This window comes from Typopeltis vanoorti, chromosome 20 (genome assembly GCF_054136105.1).
Source record: "Typopeltis vanoorti isolate ZY-2024b chromosome 20, IOZ_Tvanoo_1.0, whole genome shotgun sequence".
Lineage (NCBI taxonomy): Eukaryota > Metazoa > Arthropoda > Arachnida > Uropygi > Thelyphonidae > Typopeltis > Typopeltis vanoorti.
The window spans coordinates 56,212,787-56,232,138 of record NC_143568.1 but is presented as its reverse complement, the minus strand read 5'-3'; the positions used below and the strand labels follow the sequence as shown (position 1 = coordinate 56,232,138).

At 36.7% G+C, this 19,352-nt stretch overlaps 1 protein-coding gene across 1 annotated transcript in view; it reads right to left on the bottom strand.

Annotated features, from left to right (window-relative positions):
* Positions 1–19,352, bottom strand: part of LOC150095455 (glycine dehydrogenase (decarboxylating), mitochondrial) — a 649,342-nt gene that overhangs the window by 168,197 nt on the left and 461,793 nt on the right. The window contains exon 18 of the mRNA XM_090410555.1: positions 15,502–15,581. Within this exon, the coding sequence (XP_090266681.1) occupies positions 15,502–15,581 (80 nt within the window). The remainder of the gene's footprint in view (positions 1–15,501; positions 15,582–19,352) is intronic.

The window sequence follows — 19,352 nt, the reverse complement described above, 5'->3', positions numbered from 1 at the left end:
TTTTCCAGTTTCTGTTATCACTGATTATGACTCCTACCTGCATTTCTCTTTGTCTTTTATTTCTATGCTTGTCTTAGTCCTGAATTGTATGAAATAACTGCTGTGATATTCCAAACAGGCTTTGGAACTTTTGCATAAATATACATATATACATACATACATATATATATATATATATATATACACACACACACACACACACACACACAAGATCCAACACAAAAAAACGAAACTAACCCTTGGGAACAGAGTTTGGAAAGGGAGATGACAAAAAGATGGTTATAGAGCATGTTCTAACCTGTCACTGTGAGACGAGGCTCAACTCCATCGCTTTACTCAGTACAAGTGAACATATGTTCAAATATAGATGTTTTCTTACCCTTGGTCAGAAAAAGTTGGAGTGCAAGAGTGAACAGCAAGTTTCTTGTGAAACTGAAGAAATCTGCAATTTAAACTTTTCAATTACTGACTGAGGCTTATGGTGAAGAGTGCATGTCTCTTGCATGAATTTTTGAATGGCACAAACGATTTTCAGAAGGCAGAGTAAGCATGAAAGATGATCGCCCACGCACAGCAATTACAACATTAAAAAAGGGTGAGATGTTATTTCAAAAAGACAGAAGAATGGGTGTTCAAACTGTAGCTGAAAACGTTCATTTGGACAGGGAAAGTGTTCAAACACATTTTAACAGAAGAATTAAACATGAAAAAGGCTTGTGCAAAAATGGTTCCAAAAATGTTGTCAGATGAACAAAAAAGAATGTCACAAGGAACTGTGTTTGGACCTTTTGCAATGCATTAAGGATGAACTAGATTTGTCGAATTCGGTAATTACTTGTGATGAAACTTGGATATTTACATATGATCTGGAAACCAAGAGACAATCAATGCAGTGGAAGTCAGCAACATCTCCAAGACCAAAAAAAAGCATGCATGAGTCGTTCGAAGTTCAAAGCCATGTTGATTGTTTTCTTCGATATCCAGGGTAGTGTAATGGCAGAGTGGGTTCCCAGCGGCCAGATGGTTAATCAGCAGTATTACCTTGAAGTCTTGATGAAATTGCATGAACACATGAGAAGGAATGACAGCATTGTGGAGAAACAGTTGGATTTTGCACCAAGACAATGTGCCAGTCCACAATGCTTTGTCTGTGAAGCAGTTTTTAGCTAATCACAACATCACTGTCCTTGAGCACCCACCCTATTCTCCAGACTTGGCTCCCTGTGACTTCTGCCTCTTCCCAAAGATCAAATTGATGCTCAAAGGAATTCATTTTTTATAACTAAGATGAGAAGCCAAACGGCTATTTGTTTCTGGCGAGGTTGATATAAGTTAAGGGGATAAAAATCCCTTATTGTTTTTCAGCCAGTAAGCGAAACTAAGATCGAAAACTACGATCTGTAACATTTCATGCCGATGAACTGTCAGCGTATCCAAGCGTAAGTGACCACTTGGTAGTGCCACACCACGGCAACTCGTTGCAAAGGTGGAGCAAGATCCCTCACTGTTCTTGATATTTTCTCATAATGTAAAGTTTAGTTTCGCTTACTGGCTGAAAAACAATAAGGGATTTTTATCCCCTTAACTTATATCAACCTCGCCAGAAACAAATAGCCATTTGGCTTCTCATCTTAGTTATATACTATGTTATAATATAATATAGTGACACACCTTTCAGTCAATTGTATAGCAAAAGTATGTAAGTTTTCTTCACTTAAACTCTGATATTCTAGGTCTAGCTACTCACTGATGAGACCTCAAAAAAGGTTGAAACCGGTCTGGGTAGTGACCTCTCCTCATAATGTAAAACAGTACTACATCTCTTAAGAGCTGTGTGTTTTACATTATGAGAAAATATCAAGAACAGTGAGGGATCTTGCTCCACCTTTGCAACGAGTTGCCGTGGTGTGGCACTACCAAGTGGTCACTTACGCTTGGATACGATGACAGTTCGTCGGCATGAAACGTTACAGATCGTAGTTTTCGATCTTAGTTTCGCTTACTGGCTGAAAAACAATAAGGGATTTTTATCCCCTTAACTTATGGAATCCATTTTTGTTGGTAGAAGATGCGAAAGCAAAAACGATGGAGATCCTCAACAGCCTTTCAGAAAATGATCTGCAGAATTGCTTTGAACATTGGCAGTATCATATGCAGCTGTGTGTGAACTCACAAGGGAACTATTTTGAAGGAGATCGTAGCTGATTTTCTCAATTTGTTAAATAAGAAGAGATACAGGTACAGTCTCATTTATCATTTTTTCTGTGTCAAACCTCACACATTTATATATATATATATATATATTTATATATATATATATATATATATATTCATTTTTCTAAATTAACTGACTTAAACCCGAGAATTATAACACAATGACATTTATTTGAAAAAACGCAACATGTTTTGTCAAGAATGACTTCATCAGGCGATAAGAACATAGAAAGATATTAAAAGAAACTTAAATTAACATTGACACACTCTAAAGCTATACAATTATAAAGCCATAATATTCGACTGTAAATTACGGTTATTATGAGCTTTAACTACAGTCCAAGTTAAAGTTCTATTGTTGTACACCTGTGCGTGTGTGGAATCACGCGATCTCCAGTATCTGATAGTAGAGTTGAAAGAGTCAGGCAAATTATAGCTAAGATTATTATTCAAATGAAAAGGGTCCAAGGTGATTTCTTTTGACTCGACAATGCGGCGCTCTACCTCATCATGGCAAATGTGTAGGTTTGAAATTGAAGTCCAATTTATTTCATGTTGGTGGCTTTCGTTGTTCGTGTTTATTGAAAACAGGACATGGCTTGACAGAGCAGTTGCTTTGTTCTTTTATAAGCAATGTCGCGCTGGTGCTCTTCGAGACGTAGTAAGATAGATTTCTCTGTCTGCCCATAGTAAGGCTTTCCGCATTCACAAGTGACCTTGTAAACACCTGGGAATTGTAGAAGGTTGTGAGGTAGTTTATAGTTGTTGAAGCGTGATCTTTTTTTTGGCAGAGTCGAGAAGCACGTTTTTATGTTAAACTTCTTTAGAATTCTACTCAGCTTTTTGGATAGTGTGCTGATATATGGCAAGACGATATGACCTTTGGAGTCGTCCTGTGTCTACGTTGACGGTGGGATAATTGGTTGTTAATATTTTTAAGAGAGTAGCCATTGTTTTTAAAGGTCCATTTAAGATGTTGTAGTTCCTTTTTCAGTTCTTCATCTGATAGTACAGATCTTGCACGATTCGCTAGAGTTGATATAATACCCAACTTTTGTGCTGGATGATGGGAGGACGCATGCAAATATCTGTGTGGGTTGGCTTCCTAAATATAGAGACTTTTATTGATTCAGGCGTCTTGGTGAGTTTAACATCTAGGAAACAGATGGAACTATTTTCTTCAATCTCCATAGTCAATTTTATATCTTGATGGCGGTTGTTTAAGTGGTCGAGAAACTTGTGAAGATTCTCAGTACCATGCTCCCATATGAGGAATATATCATCTACATATCTAAGCCAAATTTTTGGTTTTAAAGTAAAAGAGGAGATTGCCTTTTTTTCAAAGTCCTCGAAAAAAATGTTGGCTAACACAGGAGAGAGGGGGCTTCCCATTCCTTTGACCTGTTTGTATAGTTTACCTTCGAATTCAAAATAGCCAGAGTTTACACAGTGAGATAACAGAGAGAACATTTTATTTGAAATCTTGTTTTCTAAAATATGGAGAACGTCCTGTGTCGGAATGTTGGTAAAGAGTGCTACTATGTCAAAGCCCACCATGATGTCAGAAGATTTTAGTTTTAGGTCCTTTATTTTAGAGACAAAATCTGTCGAGTTTTTAATATAAGAAGATTTTCCCGCATAAGCTTTTAACGATGATGCCAAATATTTGGATAACCTGTATGTGGGTGAGTCAATGCTGTCTACTATAGGTCTCAGTGGATAGTTTTCTTTGTGTACCTTCGGGAGACCATGGAATGAGGGGGTGTAAAGAGCGGATGGAGAGCCATGTATTCCGTGGAATTTCTGTGGTCTTTTGTAGGAGATTATTGGCTCTATTGTGTATTTCTCTTGTTGGATCTCTCTCAATTTCTGAATAACTATCTGAATCTAACAGTGCTAAGATTTTTTCTCGGTAGTCTATTTTATCTAGAACTACAGTTGCATTCCCCTTATCAGCCTTTAAGATGACGATGTCCTTGTTAATCCGTAGATTTTTAATTGCAAGTCTCTCATTAGGGGATATATTATCAGAAGGAGGTTTTGCGTTTGTTGATTGCAAGAATTGCTTCAATGCGAAGTAAACTCGCGTCTGCGGTAGGAAGTAGCGAAGCTACCTTCTCCATCTTAGTTAAAAGTAGTTCTTTAGGGATGCATTTTGGTGCCAACACAAAATTTAGGCCTTTTTCGAGAATTTTCTCTTCATCGGGACTTAGCACGTGACGATTTGTTAATCACCAAATTTTTAAGTCTGCTATGACAATTATTTAAGGAAGATCTTTCTTGTTTTGACTTGAGAAAGTTGAATTTCCTGATTAGCTTCTGTTTGTTTAAGTTTTGATATTGTAATGCACGGTGTGTACTTAAATCTCTAATGTGATTCCAAGAATCCAGATCTAAGCAGGCTGCTAATTGGTTTTCTAAAGATGTTTTTTCTGTGAAAAGCAAAGATAAATTGCGTTTTGTATCGCAAATCCTCTGTTTAATATTTCAAATCATTAATATATATATATATATATATATATATTAATGATATTGACATCACATATGAACTGGCACCAACTAAGCCTTCCATTGGCTGCCACTAACACAGATGCTTCATTGAAGGAAGGCCTAGTTCAAATGCTATCTAGGATGTGGAGAATCTATGCAAGGTCAAAACAGTCAAAACTGTAGTGATGCCATGTTGCATTTATACATCAAATGCTACCTGGTTGACACACAATAGATATATGCTTATCTCTAAGATCAATGTTTCACAAACTTCAGAACCTGCATACCCCTTTTTAAAGTTTAGTAACATTGGCATGTCCCACTCTGAGGTAAAGGGATATAGGAGAAGTTATATATTTTATTCAGAAATTAATAATTATAAACAAGGTATTTATTTTTTAATATTAGCATTATAACAAATTAATGGTCCACACTCGTTACTTTCATTACATTTCATTCATAGCTTCCAGAAACAAACAGTGATCCTGTTGCACCAATATGTTCTTTTTCATGGCTGCCCTATTCCTTTTCATTTCCTTTGCTGTTTTTACTGTGTATTTCAAATATCCCCTTTTGAATCAGCAATCCATATTACAGGATTTAAGAAATATAGATTGTATGAAGGGGCAGGTAAGTGGGACTATCAGTTGAATGTTCAAAGTGTTAGGTTTTGAGATTTGGTAAGCAATGATGGGATGCAAAGTACACACTTGGTGGGAGAAACTTTAGAGGAAGTTTCCAGTAATGGTGGACAAGGACCTGAAATTCAGAGGCCACATTGCACAAGTTGTTAAGACGTCACATCAGATAATAGCAATGATGCAGAGGACCCCGACATGCAGAAATAGAGAGGTTATGATAACATTGTATAAGGCCTTGATCATGACTCCTATGGATTATTGTGCACAGATTTCATTGCCAGGTTTTCATAGTGATGAGAATATGTTGGAAAGGATGCAGAGAAGATTCACAAAGGTGGTCAGTGGTCTTTGGAATGTACAGTATGAGGATAGATTGAGAGAATGCAAGTTGCAGAGCCTCATGAATAGGAGGAAGAGAAGGGATATGATTGAGATATATAAGTTAGTCAGAGGTTGTTATCGCATCGACATAAGATTTTTCATAGAATGGAAGAGGGGGGCTAAGACAAGAGGTCATCACTGGATATAAAGTGTGTTATGGGTGTAGACACATTGAATCAGTTTAAGACATGGTTGGATGAGCATTGTGTGCAATAGTGTGTACCTCACACAGTGAGTGACTTCATGGAGGTCAAATGTTAATAATAATAAATACAAAACATATAATTATTATCAGACCACACTTCAAGATTTAATTACATAACCAACAACACTAGCTAAAAAAGTAAGAGTATTATCTGTGCAATGTAACCAAAACAGCCATCAACACTTGACACAAACACGATTAAACATGTATAGATGCAAGAACCTAGTGAAACAACTGTTGAGGACTGTTATAATTTAAGACATGAATGAATCTGAAAGTTAGCAAAGAGTTCTGACTATGTGCTTTAAATTTGAATTTAAACTTTTAATCCAAAAAGTTTGAACCATACATGCTTCTAATGAAGGTCAGATGATACATGCCAAGAGACATTTTGTTTAAAACTTTTTAGATTTAGTTATTGAAAAAATTAATTGTTGAATAGACCTGCACTTATATTATTATTACCCCAAGACCTCATGGAGTCAAAGACTCATCTGGGAGGTCCTTTTATCACACACACATATCATCCCGTGTCTTAAACACACTCAAACTTCTTGCAGACACTACACTCTCAGCAAGGCATTCCAATCATTCACAACTCTGCACGAAAAAAACCTGCCTCTCACTCCCCTATTCACACCCTCTTTATACAGTTTCCAGGGATGACCTCCGGTTCTCCACTGATCTACCACTATTCTCTGTAGAACTTCCCCACCACTGATTTTATAACAACCCCTTACCAACTTGTAGGTCTCTATCATATCTCTCCTCTCCACCAGACTCTGCAAATTACATCTTCTCAATCTTTCCTCATACTCAACATTCCAAAGGTTAGAAACTACCTTAGTCAGTTGCCTTTGGACGCTTTCCAACATCTCTTCATCCTTCTGAAAACCCGGTGACCAAATCAGGGCACAATAGTCCATGTGTGGCAGAATGCTAGCTTATCTGCCAGAATAAGCTAGACAGATGGGCAAATGAATGGGTTGTGGGTTTAATGCGGCCAAAATGTAAGGTCCTGAGGTTTGGGATGCATCGATGGGACACTGCATACTCTATTGGAGGAGCTATACTGGAGGAAGTAGGGGAGACAAGAGATCTGGGGTTGATGATTGATAGAAAATTTGATAGAAACCTGAAATTCAGGGGACATATTGCAAAGGCAGTGAAGGTAACACAGGATTGCTGCAATAATGAGAAGGATGCTGACCTGCAGGGATAAAAGAGTTATCATTCCGTTCTATAAGACCCTGATCAGCCTGTTCTCAGATTTGGTCCCCAGGATTTGAAGGGAATAAATTAACTGTGGAAAGGGTACAGAGACAGAGGACAAAGATGGTTTCAGGACTGTACATTGTTAGTTATAAGAATCGGCTGAGCGAATATTGACTGCAGAGTTTGGTGGGTAGAAGAAGGAGAGGTGATATGATTGAGACTTTTAAACTGTTGAGAGGTGGTTACAGGGTTGACACTTGAGAGTTCTTTTGCTTGTTTGAACAGCAGGAAGGAGTGATGACAAGGGGCCATCCCTGGAAGTTATGAAAGGAAGCTGTGAGCAAGAGGGTGAGGAGTGATTTCTTTGCATGGATGGTGGTTGAACCGTGGAATGCATTGCCTGATAGAGTGGTAAGAGAGAACAGTCAATAAGTTTAAGGAGTGGTATGATAGAATTTGTTTCCTAGGCGGGACCTCCTGCAGTGAGTCTTGATAGACTGTTTCTTAGGAAGGACCTCCCGCAATGAGTCTTTGGACTCCATGGAGGCCTGAATAATAATAAAATATGTGTTTAAAAAAAAATTAATAAAATTCTTTAAAATAGTGGCACATATGAGTGCCTCATACACTCTAAAGACCTTCTCACATAGCCTTGAGGATATGCATACCACACATTGGGAAACACTACACCAGTAAGCAAGGTGGAAGTTGCAGATGTCTCAAATCATGTACTATAGATCACACCTTTTTTACATTTGGTTTTTACCTTTCATACTGTTTTCCAATCTTAGATAATTTTTTGGCTCCTTTTAAAAATTTGCTCTAAATATCACCAAACTATGATAGGCACTTTAGGTTGCTAGTATGCAGAGCAGTGGTGTTTTACTGGGTAATGAAAATGACCTACACCTAGGCATTAGTAAACATTTTCTCCAGTCAGAGGCATGCTTATAAGGTATCAATACCTTCAAATCCATTCAAGTGGAGACCATCTTTCATTATATAAGTCAACCTGTACATTCTCCTACAGAGCCCACACCTGAACTTGTTTGCTATCATAACACTGCAATGGACATGAAATCTTGACTCTCCCAATCTTTTTTTTATTATTATATCTTCCAGTAACTCTCACATACTCTCTCATTCTGTAGATGCTATCTTTCAAATCATTCATTCCTATACAAATATCAGGTTTCAAATTTCCTGGATTGTGTTCAACAAAACTCTACAGTAATCTCTCAATTATTCAATCATTCTGGAAACCAATTTGTTAGAGAACTGAGGATTTAGTCAATCAACTGATTCAATTACATGGTGCGATATTGGAAGATAGCTGATTATGTTAACTTGTTCAATATTATTCAGGGCTTCCATGGAGTCATAAGATTAATCATGGGAGGGCCATTTCAAACAAAATGGTATCACACCATTCTGTAAACTCCTTCACTGTTCCAGCTCTCTCTCACTATCCTATCTGGCAATATATTCCAGTCCAGCCACTCCTTTCCCTCTTCCTCACCACTTCCATTCATAGCTTCCAGAGACAGTCCCTTGTCCTTGTTCTTTCCTCTTGTTCTACTATATGAAAGCACTACCCCAGCATCAATCTTTGATGCTGGGAAGTTCTAGTAACTACCCCTAAACAGATTAAAAGTCTTAATCGTATAATCAAATTCCTGATATGATAGTACTACATGAAAAAATTACATCATTACTAACTTCCTATCTACAATTTTCCTCCAAATCAGACTGTTACCTGTCAAGACTCCAACATTATCAGATCTTATATTTCTATCTTCTAAGGCACTTTTTACTGTATCAATCCACCTATATCTTGGTCTTCCTCTGGGTCTTTTTCCTACCAACCTGGTAGAGAACGCTTGTTTTGCTAATCTTTCCTCTCCCATTCGATTTAAGTGACTGTACCACCAGAGATTAGCTCTGCTAACACATTCCTGGATGCTGACAGTGGCAAGCCTGATATCCTCATTTTTAATATGATATTGCCATTGATGCCATCTGTTTATGCCCCTAATCTTTCTCAGGACTCTTGTATCTGTAGTCTCTAGTTTTTGGTCAAGTGTTTTACTTCTGACACAGATCTCAGATCCATAAGTTAAAGTTGGCTTGAATACTGTCTTATATACAGTTAATTTAGTGTTTTGGCTAATTTCTCTCTTATTCAATATAAATTTATTCAGTTGACTGCCTACCATACCAGCTTTGTTCATTCTGTTGTCTATTTCCAAATTTAATTTACCATCTTCACTAAAAATTGTGCCTGTGTAGCTGAAATGTTTTACTTGCTCTATAGGTTCTCCATTCACAATGCAGTTGATATTTTCAATGTTTCTGCCTATTTTCATTGTCTTTGTCTTTTTAATGCTGACCTTCATACTATATCTATTACAACAGTTATTCAATTTAGTCAGGGAATCTTGCAGACTTGCAGTGGATTTATTTAATTCTTCATGTGACTGATTACCATTATTCACCTTGTACTTCATCCAAAGTACTTTCTTTTTCAGGATTTCATGCTTAAGCTCCACATTCATTCATTTTACACCAACCTTATTCAGCATTTTGGCCTTTGGGATACGTTCGTACATTGATGCTGTTATGTATTTCTTTGTCAATTTCCATGTAGCATTTATTTCCTTACCACTCAACTTCTCATTCCATGTTATAGCTTGAAGTTGTCTCCTAATCTTATCATAATCACCATAATTCCACATATATCCGTTCCTTGCAAAAGCCTGCATGTGACTAGCCACAACACAGGTGATTACTTCATGATCACTTTCACCAACTAAAGGAAAATGTGAAACCCCTCTAACAATTACATCCTCTAATGAAATTATGAGATCTAGAACTCTTGATCCTCACGTGCCTTTCTTTACATGCTGCCTGAGATAGTTATCTCTCAAGAACTCAAGAAAACCACTTTCCTTATTTCCAAATGCTATCTCTTCATTCCAATCTATACCGTCATAATTAAAATCCATAATAATTACCCTTCCTTTGTTCACTAATACAAGTTGTTTACACATTTCTTCATCACCACCTTCCACATTCCCATGCCTATAGCAACATCCAACTAAATATGTCTTCCTCTTAATCTCCACATTACACCACACCATTGCCACTATTTCCCCCTTTCATATCCACCTTATGTGGACTTAATTCCCCTATCATCAGCAGCACTTCCCCTCCCTTCCTGCCCTTTCTATCCTCACGAAAAATACTGTACCCTTCCATTCCTATTATGATATCATTTTCATTCAACCATGTTTCACTTATTCCAATGATTTGGGGCGAATAAACTCAATCACCGAAACCATTTCATCCCTTTTATTTCTGATACATCTGGCACTTGTAAACAAACACAACAGTTCATTTTAAGGTCTATAGCCATTCCTATTCAAGCCATATGTTGGTTGCGATTTCCCCACTACATCTGCCAAATCACCATTATTACCGCTTACCACATATACCTCCTCAGTCTCCACTTCTCCACCCACATTTCAACATACTCCATCTTCACACACATTCACTGCCACTTTCAACATTAACTCTCTCTATGCCATGTCTCCCTCTCCAGCTGATCTCCCTCGTTTCCCTGTTCCTCTTGTATTCCCATTCTCTTTTCCTCTCTCACGCCACTACTGTTTCCACTGCCAAGCACTGCTGTCTCTTCAGTACCACTCTCCTGATTTTTCTCTTCATCTCTTCCTTCTGATCTCTGGCACGCATCACACACTATACTTTCATCCAGCAACATCTTTCTCCAGCACACTCACACCAAAGCCATTTAAATGCAATCCATCACACCTATATAATTTCACTCTTCCCTCAAACACATGCCATACATCCAGAAACTCCACTCCCTTCTCCTCACAGAGCTCTGACAAGTACAATTCTGAAGTACAACTTTGCATAGACATGAGACTAGTTTAACTCGCATGAAAAATTTCTTAAAATGGAAGGAACTTGATAAAAATTTAAAACACAAAACTATTATTGATTGCCAGACTCAAAGCATGTATGAAATGGAAAACATTGGAAGAGTGTTTTAGAACGCTTGATTGAAATTATAAAATTCCTTGGTAGCCAAAATTTAGCTTTTTGGGGATCATCTGATAAATTATATAAAAGGAATAACGGCAATTTTTTAAAATTAGTCAAACTGTTTGCAAAGTTTGATCCCAAAGTTTGATCCTGTTATGGAAAATCATATTGAAAGGGCCCTACAACGAAATAATAGAGTACACTATTTGAGTAAAGACAGTCAAAATGAAATATTTGAAACTTTAAGTAACACAATCAGGGATACAATTTTATTATCAATTCGAAAATCTAAATATTATTCCATAATTTTAGACTGCACACCTGATTCAAGTAAAACAGAACAAATGACCATTATTATTTGCTTTGTTTCCTGTGACAATGGAATTGTCAAGATCAGGGAAACCTTTTAGGTTTTGCAGATATATCAGATTCCACAGGATGTGGTTTATGTGCAACAATAATGGAACAACTGGAAAAATGGAACATTCCCATTGAAGACATGCGAGGTCAAGGGTATGACAATGGGGAAAATATGAAAGGGAAAAAATATGGGCTCCAAAATTTGGTTTTGAACAAAAATCCTCTGGCTTTTTTTTTTTTACATGCCATGTGCTGCTCATACTCTAAATTTAATCATTAACGATGCAGCCAAAGTGAATGCAGATACAATTAGTTTCTTTGCAATTATTCAAGAAATGCAAAATTTCTTTTCATTCTCTTACAGACGTTGGGCAATCCTTTTAAAGTTCGTAAAAAAATTAATATTTAAACAGCCATCGGAAACACGATGGGAAAGTAAAATTAATGCAATCCGCCGTCTACGATATCAGTTAGGAGAAATTTATGATGCACGTTTTGAAATTTTAAATAATGAAAATTTTAATAAAGAAACTCAGCATGAAGCACAAACAGTATGTGCTAAAATAAAGGAATATAAATTAATTTGCTCTCTTATAACTTGGCATGATTTACTTAACAGAATAAACCCTGTGAGTAAAATGCTTCAAGACAAAAACATGAACATTACACTTGCTTTAGAATCTGTCGAAAACTTAAAAATATTCTTACAAGAGTATCGATCAGATACAAATTTTAAAGAAGTTCTAAAAACGGCAAAAGAACTGAGTGAAGAGGCAGATGGAGAACAAGAATTTAAAACTGGTACGGAAGTTCGACGACGAAAGACACGACAATTTGATAACGAGCATCATGATGAAACGCCACAATCGCCAGAAAATAAATTTAGAGCGAATGTGTTTTATACTTCTAGATGTTGCAATGTGTTCGTTAATAGGACGTTTTGAACAACTAAAAACATTATGATGATTTCAATTTCTTGTATAGATTATTACAAATTAATAACGAAGATTTAAGAAAAAATTGTGATGATTTAGAGATTCTCTTGAAGGACAGCAACAATAAAGATGTAAATGCAATAGAACTATATGGCGAGTTATGTGCTTTCCGGGATATTTTTCGGAAGGATAATTTAAATATTCAAAACCCTTTCGATATTCTTAATTTTATTGTGTCCAATAATTTATCTTTCCCTAACTTTTCAATTGCTTTAAGAATACTATTAACCTTACCCGTTAGTGTAGCGAGCGGTGAACGTTCCTTTTCCAAGTTGAAATTGATTAAAACCTACTTAAGAACAAGTATGTCACAAAAAAGGCTTGTTAGTTTAGCTTTAATAGCTATTGAAAATGATATATGTGCGGAATTAGAAGTTAAGACCATTATTTCTAATTTTGTAAATATGAAATCAAAAACATTCAATTTTAATAAAAAATATTTCAAGTATATTTATGTAATTAAATTTATTTTCTGTTATTCTGTAAAGATGTTATTTTTTGAATGCTTATATTAAATGTTCTAATTATTTCTGAATTCTTTTATTTTCTCATCTATCTTGAGTTTCTTTTATTTTCCTAAAAGATAGTTCCACTTATAAAAATTATTAAAAAATTTTTACAAGTTACTAAGAATTTAGTAACTTGTAAAATGCAAGAATTTTTTTAAACTTTAGTTCAAATAACTTTAACTTTAATTAAAATTCATTTTAATTTTGTTAGCTATTCGGGTCGGTGAGAAGACTATAATCCCTGTATCATTATATTTAACGATTAAAGTGATCAAAATTTGCTTTAACTTTTGAGAATTTTTTGAATATTCGGATTCTTAAAGATTATCCTGCCTAGTCAACACCCCTGGTTCATTACATTTAGCAAACCAACATGTGGCTGTTCTGTCAAAACTTATTTAAAAAATTTCAAATAATTAAAATTTTTATTATCGTAAAAGAACCACACACGCCAAGATCATTGCAGGGGCGCTTAGATAGAAATTGCATGCAGGCAGCAAAGATCCTTGCGCCGGTTCTGACTGTTATCTTTCACTTTTCTCAACAGTTTCCTGATATTTGTCCTCACCTCCTCCTTTTGGGCTCTCTGTCACAACTCATCATCATACCTGGGTAACACACCGACAATCTTTCCTACTACACTGTTATCTTTCACTCTTCTCAATAGTCTCCTGATATTTGTCCTCACCTCCTCCTTTTGTCCAGTTAGATCATTTGTCCCTACAATCACAACTAACACTCTCGCTCATTTCTTCATGTCCAATGCCTTAATTATCATACTCATTCTCCCACCTGGATAGCATATATTCTAGGATAGAATATACAGCTATCCTGGAATCACTCATCACTTCTTTTACTCTTTGTTCTTTCATTCTGTTTTCTTGCATACTTTCATTAACTTCCACTAGAAGCCTAACATCACTCAACATATTCTTCATTTCCAATATCTGTCTCAATAAATCTTGCATTCCAACAATTTCACTCTCTATCTCGCTGCCTCTCGTTCGGCTGCACTTACTTTTCCTCATTCATACTTTCTTTCATCCCCTTATCACTAATTTTTGCTTGTACATCTTTGCATTCTTTCACTCCTTCAATTTCTCCAACTTTCGTTTCACTTCCGTTTTCCAGAACTTTCGCTTTTACATCTTTGAATTCTTTCACTCCCTCAGTTTCTCTTGCTTTCATTTCATTTCCGTTTTTGAAACATTTTCCATAACTTTCACTTCTACATTCCTGCATTCTTTCACTCTGTCAGCCTCTCTATCGCTCTACCTTTCATTTCCTTTTCTTTCATGTACACTATTGATCTTTTCAGTCAGTTTCGCATTCTGTGTATCGTGGTACAACAGTATATTGCACTTACGACAAATCCATACTTTCATCTTTCGCTCATTCTCTCCCTCTCCACAAAGACATCTCTTACATTCTGCCATGAATACATATCGCACTCAGAACATCGAATCAGTTTTGAAAAGTCTATGTTGCCAATGCTACTTGACTTTCGAGGCATTCGCCTAGTAGCACTAGTCGACGCCTGCGTGGTTGACCTCTTGATCAGCATTGTTTGATATTTAAAATGGCAATTTAGACTAATAATTCTGATAGAATTCACACCAAAAATAACTCAGACACACTTCATTCTCAAAAATAAATAATGAAACTCTAAAATACTGCCAATTATTATTTAAAATAGAACTTATTTTTCTGGAGCTCTTTCTTACACTACACAACTTATGGCTCTCTAGCATCCAATAATAATAATAATAATTTTCAGTATTTAAAGCAACCAAAAAAAGAACAAAGAATTTAGATTTATTTGATACCCTGAAAATGATAAAACCAAGTTCAGTAGCCAGTGAGAGCATTTTCTATTTCAGGCAATTTTGTATCTAGAATAAGAACAAGATTAAGTAATCATTCATTTTATGTTTTTTGAAATCATATTTCCTGAAGAAAAATACTAAATGAAATAAAAATTTATAACTTATATTTTGTACGGATATTAGTTAGTTTGGTATTTTTTTTATTTTAGTTTATTTTGTTATATTTTTGTAGTTCCATAAATATTAAATAAACTAGAAAATTTTAAAATAAGAATACCTTTTTTTTTACTGTTTTAATTATGTTTTTTTATTTTGTAAAAATTTGAAATCCATTTTTTTTTTTGGAAATACTGGAATTCGAAAAACATTTTTATCAAAAGTCAGTTTTTGCATAAACCCTAGTTCTACTGTCTTTGATGATATGAAGTATCTGCCAAAATGCCCATTCATGATCATGTAAATAAAACTAAGAATTCTGAGTTAGATTATAATTATTAATCAGCATCTTGTGAGGATATTAAACAGGAGAGAAATCATTATCAAGCAGTAAGATGAAATTTGAGTGCTATACAATAGTTATAAGTAAAAGTATCATACTTGATTCCTTCTTCAAAAATTCCATTTGTGGATGGATAAGTTATCATAAGGCATGCAACTCTGTTCTTAAACTGCTCCAACTAAAATATAATTAAAAGCAAAACTTCAATTATATTATAACTTATGTAATTTTAACTTACTTTTTTTTTTAAAGGAATAACTGATAGAAAGTTGAACAACTACTACTTTAAAAAAAAGCTTATGATTTAAAATACACTTTTAAGGATAACTGGGAAATTAAGACAATTTATAATTCCTATTGAGAGGAGATTGGCCCTAAGATCCAAAGAAAATCCTAGGGAATTTTTTAGCTATGTGGCCAGTAGGAGGAGAAATGACTGTGGAAGAATGATATTGTGGGATAAAAATGGGAATAGAGTGACTGATGCAGAGGACATAGTGGAATTGTTCAATGAACACTTTATTGGAGTATTTCATCCTAGAGGAGTCAGTTTTAATGCTAGAGGGATAGGACTGGCACAAGGTCTGGAGGTACAGGAGGAGAGTGTGTTTCAGATACTGAGTACTCTGGATGTCAGTAAAGCTGTGGGACTGGATGGTATTTCGCCACGAGTTTTGAGAGAATGTGCTAGCGAATTGACAATACCTTTAACGTGGCTTTACAATGAAAGTCTGGCTTTGGCAAAGGTGCCCAGGGAATGGAAGGAAGGTAAGATAGTGCCATTGCATAAGGGTGGTAACAGACTGGAAGTGTCTAATTATAGGCCAGTCTGTGTATCATCAGTAGTTGTTAAGATCTTGGAGAAAGTAGTGAGGGACCGTGTACAGCATTGGGCAGATGAGGGTAATGTTATCTGTGAGAATCAACATGGATTTGTGAAAGGACGCCCTTGTTTTAGCAATATGCTAGCCTTTTATAATAAAGTTACAAGAGCATTAGATGAGGGAAAGGCATATACTGCAATTTTCTTAGACTTGGCGAAGGCATTTGACAGGGTGCCACATGATAAGCTGATATTTAAGTTGCAGCACATGGGTCTGGATGTCAGATTGGTCAACTGGATTCAGGATTGGCTGTCTGATAGGTATCAGAGAGTTGTGTATGGTGGAGCAGTTTCCAGGAGGCAGAGGGTTACAAGTGGGGTCCCACAGGGCTCAGTACTAGGACCTATATTGTTTAACTGGGAAATTAAGACAATTTATAATTCCTATTGAGAGGAGATTGGCCCTAAGATCCAAAGAAAATCTTTATATCAATGACATAGCCAGTGGATTGCAGGGGGATATTCAGTTGTTTGCGGGTGATGCGAAGCTGGGAAGGATTATTAGTAATAGCGCAGATGTGGTAGCCCTGCAAGAGGATTTAAATAAGCTAGATAGATGGGCAAATGAATGGGGGTGTCGGTTTAATGCAGCAAAATGTAAGGTCTTGAGGTTTGGGAAACATCGATGGGATGCTGCATACTCTATGGGAGGAGTTATACTGGAGGAAGTAGGGGAGACAAGAGATCTGGGGTGGATGATTGATAGAAACCTGAAGTTTAGGGGACATATTGCAAAGGTGGTGAAGGTAACACAGAGGATTGCTGCTATTATGAGAAGGACACTGACCTGCAGAGATAAGAGGGTTATCATTCCGTTGTACCGTTGTATAAGTCTCTGATCAGACCACACTTGGACTATTGTTCTCAGATTTGGTCCCCAGGATTTGAAGGGGATAAATTAACTGTGGAAAGGATACAAAGACGGATGACAAAGATGGTTTCAGGACTGTACAAGGATAGTTATGAGGATCGGCTGAGAGAATGTGGACTCCAGAGTTTGGCGGATAGAAGAAGGAGAGGTGATATGATTGAGACTTTTAAACTGTTGAGAGGTGGTTACAAGGTTGACACTGGGGAGTTCTTTCGCTTGGTTGATCAGCGGGAAGGAGTGATGACAAGAGGCCATCCCTGGAAGTTACGAAAGGAAACTGTGAGCAAGAGGGTAAGGAGTGGTTTCTCTGTGTGGAGGGTGGTTGAGCCGTGGAATGCATTGCCTGATGGAGTGGTGGGAGCGAGAACGGTCAGTGACTTTAAAGAGTGGTATGATAAACTTTGTGTTTCTCAGGGGGGGACCTCCCTTCGATGAGTCTTGACAGACTTTATGTCTTAGGAAGGACCTCCCTCGATGAGTCTTTTGACTCCTTGGAAGCCTGAATAATAATAATAATTCAAGCATTCTATATAAAGCCTTATATAGGAGAACAATAACCTTTCTATCCCTATTTATTAGGTGTTCTTCAATAACCACATAATCTCATGTGCTGTTTTGGCTCTGTTTGCAATATGCCCTCTAAACTTCATTCCCAAAGTCATCCAATATTACAATTTCTGAACTTCAATAACAGTTAAAAATGTTTCCAATGAATAAATATTATATATCAATCCATGCAGAGTTTAGTGGCTAATTTAACTATTTACAGAATTATAATACATTATCTTTGCAGAATAAAATTCAGATAAAAAAACTTAAGCATAAATTCATACATGAATGAGATGAATACATCAAATGATTGAGCTGTTGTTCTGAGTTACATCAGAATCACTTACATTCTCATTGTGGCCAATAGTCTTTTGCAGCTAGTAATCCATAAGCTGGTATAAAATAAAAATATGTTTGTATGTGTTAAAACATTTATAAGTTGTCCAATTCAAAGTCCACAAATCACTTAGATCAGGCATGTCTGATCTAAGATCTTCCAAAAAAAGAGAATATATCAGCATACTGTTCTTTATCATCTCAGCCTGAGTTAGCATCTCAGAGAAGTCTAATGTTTCCTAAGTTTACCATCTCATGAGATTATTATTATTATTATCCGGGCCTCCATGGAGTCAAAAGACTCATCGTGGCAAGTCATTTTTAGGAAACAAAGTTTATCATACCACTCCTTGAACTCATTGACCGTTCTCGCTCCAGCCACACTCTCAGGCAATGCATTTCAAAGTTCAACCACCCTCCATGCAAAGAAACCACTCCTCACCCTCTTGGGCACAGTCTCCTTTTGTAACTTCCAGGGATGGCCCCTTGTCATCGCTCTTTCCTGCCGTTCCACCAAGTGAAAGAACTCTCCAATGTCTACCCTGTAACTGCCTCTCGACAGTTTAAAAGTCTCGATCATATCACCTCTCCTTCTATCCACCAAACTCTGCAGTCCACATTACCTCAGTCAATCCTCATAACTCATATTGTACAGTCCTGAAACCATCTTTGTTATCTGCCTCTGAACCCTTTCCACAGGAAATTTATCCCCTTCAAATCCTGGGGGACCAAATCTGAGAGCAATAGTCTAAGTGTGGTCTGATCAGGGTCTTATACAACGGAATGATAACTCTTATCTCTGCAGGTCAGCTTCCTTTCTCAGTATTGCAGTAATCCTCTGAGTTACCCTCACCACCTTTGCAATATGCTCCCTAAATTTCAGTTTTCTATCAATCATCAACCCCAGATCTCATGGCTCGCTTACCTCCTTCAGTACAGCTCCTCCAATAGAGAATGCAGCGTCCCATCAATGTGTCCCAAACCTCAAGACTTTACATTTTGCTGCATTGAACCGACACCCCACATTCATGTGCCCATCTGTCTACTTTATTCAAATCCTCTTGCAGGGCTGCCACATCTGCACTATTACTGATAACCCTTCCCACCTTCACATCATCCACAAACAACTGAGTGTCTCCTTGCAATCCATTGACAATATCATTGATATAAAGGTTGAACAATGCAGGTCCCAGTACCAAGCCCTTTGGAACCCCACTTGTAAACCTTTTGCTTCCTTGATATTGACCCACCATACACAACTCTCTGATACCTATCAGTCAGCCAATCCTGAATCCATTTGCCTAACCCGA